The sequence below is a fragment of the Nerophis lumbriciformis genome, linkage group LG29 (assembly GCF_033978685.3).
Source record: "Nerophis lumbriciformis linkage group LG29, RoL_Nlum_v2.1, whole genome shotgun sequence".
NCBI classification, from domain to species: domain Eukaryota; kingdom Metazoa; phylum Chordata; class Actinopteri; order Syngnathiformes; family Syngnathidae; genus Nerophis; species Nerophis lumbriciformis.
Genome location: NC_084576.2, coordinates 20,336,501 through 20,342,500, shown reverse-complemented (window position 1 = coordinate 20,342,500; position 6,000 = coordinate 20,336,501). Strand labels below are relative to the sequence as shown.

The 6,000-nt window shown below is 38.2% G+C and overlaps 1 protein-coding gene across 8 annotated transcripts in view; it reads right to left on the bottom strand.

Annotated features, from left to right (window-relative positions):
- The window catches only part of plekha7a (pleckstrin homology domain containing, family A member 7a), a 321,572-nt gene that overhangs the window by 230,685 nt on the left and 84,887 nt on the right, over window positions 1–6,000 (bottom strand). The window contains exon 1 of one of the 8 annotated variants that reach the window (XM_061924806.2): window positions 4,372–4,878. The exons of the other annotated variants lie outside the window; for them this stretch is intronic. Coding sequence (XP_061780790.1) covers window positions 4,372–4,442 — 71 coding nt within the window. The 5' untranslated portion in view covers window positions 4,443–4,878. Of the gene's footprint in view, window positions 1–4,371; window positions 4,879–6,000 lie in introns of those variants that run through there. 8 annotated transcript variants of the gene reach the window in all.

Below are 6,000 nucleotides of genomic sequence, written 5' to 3'. Positions count from 1 at the left end.
GCGTCTAAAATCTAAAGTATGTGTAAAAGTGCTACAATTTTTCTGGATGTGGCCCACGAAGGGAAAACATTTGGACACTCGTGACATAAATGGCAAATGTAAAGTGAATTTTGTAGTCATTTTAAGTAAGTAGCAAGTAGAGTTGCGCTATATAGATGATATCAATTTGGCCGACGACAGAGATTTTAATTGTTTCGCCCTATCGTGATAATGCACGTTGATAACACATTCTGGCCGTGTTCTAAGTCACTAATCCTCGCTTCCGTGGCGGCAAATAAAGCAAGTTTTTTTTACAGGAGGACGACAAAATAGCTGAACATGCAACACTAAACACCGTAGGACGATACAAGAAGGCACGCTAACGGCTAAACTAGAGCTCTTGAAAGCAAACAGAGGTACAAACAGGTGAAACTCCAAAAATTTAAATATCGTGCCAAGCTTTGTTTATTCAAGCAATTACATTTACCAGGATAAACCAATAAATGATATTGGCTCTTAACATGTACTGTAACTCAAGATATTTCAAGCCTTCTTTTGAAGTAATTTTGATGATTATGGCTTACAGTTTATGAAAACCTTAAACTGGAAAATCTCAGAAAATTTCGTGTTTTCCAAAATTTTAGGCCATGATCATTAAAATGACAACAAATAAAAGCTTGACAAACTTCACTTTGCATGTAATGAGCTTGTATCACATATTAGTTTCACATTTGAAGTTTAATTGCAGACATGAATGAACTTTTGGGCGATATTCATCTTTTTGGAGTTTCACCTGTATGTGGACAGTAACTATACCAAGTATAATATCAGTACATAGTGTCGGAGGCAGATATTTACATATATCCGTATTTAAGGAGAAGGAGTATCTCTCCTTCTTACATTCCAAAGTCAAGGGTAGCACACAGTATTTGCAGACAACCAAAAGACCACAATTGGAAGAAAAACACTAGCTGTTTTGTAATATGATTATGAAAATAAAGAAGTAACACTTAAATACGGATATATGTAAATATCTGCCTCCGACAATTGTAAGGCTGGACAATTAATTTAATTTTTATTTCGATTACGGCTTCTCACTATTATGAAAACATAATAATCGAAAAAATTGCGATGTCACCATGGTTGCTACTTTTTTTTTGACACAGCTCTAGTAGTATGCCTAATCAATAATTACTACACTCAACAAAAAAAGTAAGTCATATGATTTCTGCATTCACATAACCGTGGACGGAGTCACATAATTGGCCAATAAAACGGAATTCACTGTTAAATGTGAAATAATATCAAGGGAATTGACATAAATGTAAGTAAAATGTTGTCATTGTGAGAAGAAAACATTTGTTTGGGAAAATAATGTGTCCGGTAGCGCTCATTTATCCCAGACACACTCAACCACCCCGTCCTTCACTCAACAATGTCAAGGCGGTCACTTGAAACAGCGACTAAACTAGAATAATCCATATACCCCCACAACACATCTCATCTTCTTGTGTTGTTGTGAACGACATCATGGATGCAACATCAATGTACAAACAGTGGTCGCAACTTCAGAGGCTCTCATTTTTCTTTTCTTTTTTTAACACTGCACCGCACACTTTCCCCTTTCACAATAATAGCGTGGTGTGCCACATCCAAAATAAAGGTTTGAACAAGCATAATGTACTTAAAGAACTTATTGATACATTTCCACAATTATTATGCTTTGACCTTAAATACTGGTCAAAATTGTCCAAAAATGTATTGTACTGATAAATGTGAGGATTTTTGCATTTAATTAACAAACTTTTCAATAAATTTGATTTCACACAAAAAGCACACACTCTATGGTGGTAAAATAAGTGTAAAAGGTAAAAAAAGGAATTAAAAACAAACCAGAAAAACTGAATTGTATTGTTTTTTATATTGCTATTGTTATCTACCAAACTCATTGTTATTGCTATTATTATTTCACTTGTTGTGGTTTATTTGTTACTAATGTATATCCAGTTTTTGTTCAACTCTATTTAAAGTTGAGCTTTGGTGGTACAATAAATACTAATGTTTTCAAATTAATGAGTAATCGTGATTACAATATCAACCAAAATAATTGTGATTATTATTTTTGCCATAATCGTCCATGTTTAGTATATAGCCAATGCAATAGTAATGAGTTATATTTTGTTACCACAAAATCTTCTTTTTCACGTTATTGTTGGAATTCAGGAAATAAGTCCTAGGACACAGGAGGCAACACCAAAATATTTCAATCAGAACTAATAGTAATTTTTGGATATTTTGACTTTATTTTGCTCCAAATTTTGTATTTTATAAAAAGGGAATAAGGAAATAATTCAAACATTTTAGTGATTCAGAAACATAGCCAATGATCTTGAAAATGTATCAGCCGATAACTACTTGGTATTGGACCGATACCCAAAATTGTAGTAATGGTCAAAGAAGAAGAAGTTATTTTTACACTTTGACAGAAGTGTCTCGATAGAACCATGTCACAACAGAAAGCAAGTAAATTTGAGAAAACAATACAACCAAATATGAAGCAATTTGCTCCAACATACGTCAGCCTTTGTAACCGATTTCAAAATGATTCCATTATCTATATGCCAAAGTAATATTTTGTAATACTGTAAATATTGTCATCGGGTTTAATTCCAGTGTACACGTTCAGGAAATAAGTCCCAGAACACAGGAGGCAACACCAAAATATTTCAATCAGAACTAATAGTAATTTTTGCATATTGTGACTTTATTTTGCTACAAATTTTGTATTTTATAAAATGGGAATAAGGAAATAATTCAAACATTTTAGTGATTCAGAGACATAGCCAATGATCTTGAAAATGTATCAGTATCAGCATTGGTATGGCCAATAACTACTTGGTATTGGACCGATACCCAAAATTGTAGTAATGGTCAACTGACCATTACTACAATTACTACAACCACGCCCCGCCCCACCCCCGACCACGCCCCCACCCCCCACCTCCCGAAATCGGAGGTCTCAAGGTTGGCAATGCTCAATAGCTTCAGTTTCTTCTTCAATTTCGTTTTCGCTACCTGCCTCCACACTACAACCATCAGTTTCAATACATTCGTAATCTGTTGAATCACTTAAGCCCCTGAAATCCGAGTCTGAATCCGAGCTAATGTCGCTATATCTTGCTGTTTTATCCGCCATGTTTGTTTGTATTGTGACGTCACAGGAAAATGGACGGGTGTATATAACATTTTTTTAGGGATATTGCGCAATGGGTAAAATTTAGAAAAAAACTTCGAAAAATAAAATAAGCCACTGGGAACTGATTTTTAATGGTTTTAACCCTTCTGAAATTGTGATAATGTTTAACGGAACGTTCAGGCAACATTCGTGACATTCGTGCCATATGGACCTCAAAATATGACACTGACGGGGCAAATTATTGTTTAACTAGGCTACAGAAGTCATTCGTTGGTATTTGGAAACTATATAACAGCCAATATGCACGAGAAATGCATGCTAGTTTATATGGTGCCGCGCGGCAGTTGAGCATGGCGCACATTTGACACAACGCTAAAACCGTAAAATGGTCTGAAATGAATCATGTAGGGTAGAAATTGTTACACAAAAACGTGCTTCGTATTTCACTCTATCTACTTACATGTGATCAATGGATGGCGCACCGTATTGCCTGATTATAGGGATTCTGGAATTTGCAGCGTTGTCGAGCTTCTTCCTTCTTTGTCTCACGGAAGATTCTACGCGCATGCGTAGAAGCTTCCGTGACTCAGCCTTGACTCACTGAGTCAAGGCTGAGTCAAGGCTGCACGCATGCGCGTCAGATTGTTCGAAAAACACAACACGTTCGCGGAACGTTAGGGAAACGTTACTACATAATGTATATAAAGTAAATTTGCGGAAAAAAAACACTTCGAAAAGCCTAACGGTCGCTGTTTCCATTGCAGGCAAATATTTTGTGTGTCAGATAGGTTTTGATATGTTCTGAGAATGTTCTTAGAATGTTCTCATCTTGCATAACCAAACGAGAACCATACAGTAACGTTACGCTAACGTTAGGTGTTACCTGGAAAAGAAGAAGAAGTGCTTTTTACACTTTGACAGAAGTGTCTCGATAGAACCATGTTACAACAGAAAGCAAGTACATTTGAGAAAACAATACAACCAAATATGGAGCAATTCGCTCCAGCATACGTCAGCCTTTGTTACCAATTTCGAAATGATTCCATTATCTATATGCCAAAGTAATATTTTATGATACTGTAAATATTGTCATCGGGTTTAATTCCAGTGTACACGTTGAAAACCGAAAGTTAGCAATTAATCAACAACCAAGCGCAGGGAAGCCAAAGTGGAATGTAGGTATCTAGGTCGCATACCTGCACGGTCCATGGTAGAAGGGATATCCCGGCTGAGGAATGTGATTGCAGTATCCCGACTGATTCCACATGGTGCTTTACCGACGAGTCCGAGTTTGTTTTATTTGGCAGTTCTGACACTCGTCAGCGTCCATCAATCATCTCCATGCTGGAGGAGTCCGACACCTGGAATGAGTCTTCCTCTTTCCGGGACTAATCCCCAACTACTCAACAGAGTCCCAGACCAGCGCCCCGGGGGAGGAGTGACATCACTTGTCAGACCTTTCCAGGTGTGTTTGAGGTCGACCCGCGTGTGTGACCGTCTCCCCCTTCACATCTTCATCGATTTCAGTCTCGCCGACGTAGGTCCACGTCACGGAAGTTCACCGAACACCGCGTCTAATTTGTCTTCTCGGAAGCTGGCGACAGAGCGACAAAAGCGCTGGCGAGATAACAAAAAAAGAGCAGCAGCGGCCAGCCGGTGTACAGTAGCCGAGCGACTGCAGCCACAGGAGGAGAGGCGGGAAGTGGCGAAGAGAGAGATTGTATGAAGAGGAGTGAGAAAGGGAGAGAGCGAGAGGTAAACAGAGCGAAGCTGCCTTCCTCTTCCCGCCTCGTGCCCCATCTGGCAGGAAGCACGCCGCTAAGGCGCGGAAAAAGGACGAGGGGAGGAAAGGGGAAAGTTACCATGTTTACGTGCACCATACTTGCCAACCTTGAGACCTCCGATTTCGGGAAGTGGGGGAGGGGCGTGGCTAAGAGGGGAGGAGTATATTTACAGCTAGAATTCACCAAGTCAAGTATTTCATATATATATATATATATATATATATATATATATATATATATATATATATATATATATAAGAAATACTTGACTTTCAGTGAATTCTAGCTATAAATATATATTTATTTTATTGTGTGTATATATATATATATATATATATATATATATATATATATATATATATATATATATATATATATAAAATAAATACTTGAATTTCAGTGTTCATTTATTTACACATATACTTGTTGAGTTAAGGGTTGAATTGTCCATCCTTGTTCTATTCTCTGTCACTATTTTTCTAACCATGCTGAACACCCTCTCTGATGATGCATTGCTGTGTGGCACGCACAAAAGTGCTTTCATCAAATGCACCAGATGGCAGTATTGTCCTGTTTAAGAGTGTCACAACATTGCTGTTTACGGCAGACCAAAACGTGACTGCTGTTGTTGTGTGTTGTTATCGCGCTGGGAGGACGTTAATGAAACTGCCTAACAATAAACCCACATAAGGAACCAAGAACTCGCCCTAGATCATTCTACAGTTATAACGTCATTGGGCAGGCACACCGTTTATATTGTGGGAAATGCGGACCTGAGTCCGCCTGAATTTCGGGAGATTTTCGGGAGATAATTTGTCCCGGGAGGTTTTCGGGAGAGGCGCTGAATTTCGGGAGTCTCACGGAAAATCCGGGAGGATTGGCAAGTATGACGTGCACTCATAAAATACGACGAGGCTGAATGCGAATGTAGAGCTGTGTAAACACCTGAGATCATCCTCCACTGGCGAACGCTCGGGTTGCGTAAGAAAAGTGTTCAGAACAAAAGGAGCGTAGTAAATGAAAAAACTAAATTCAAACAAG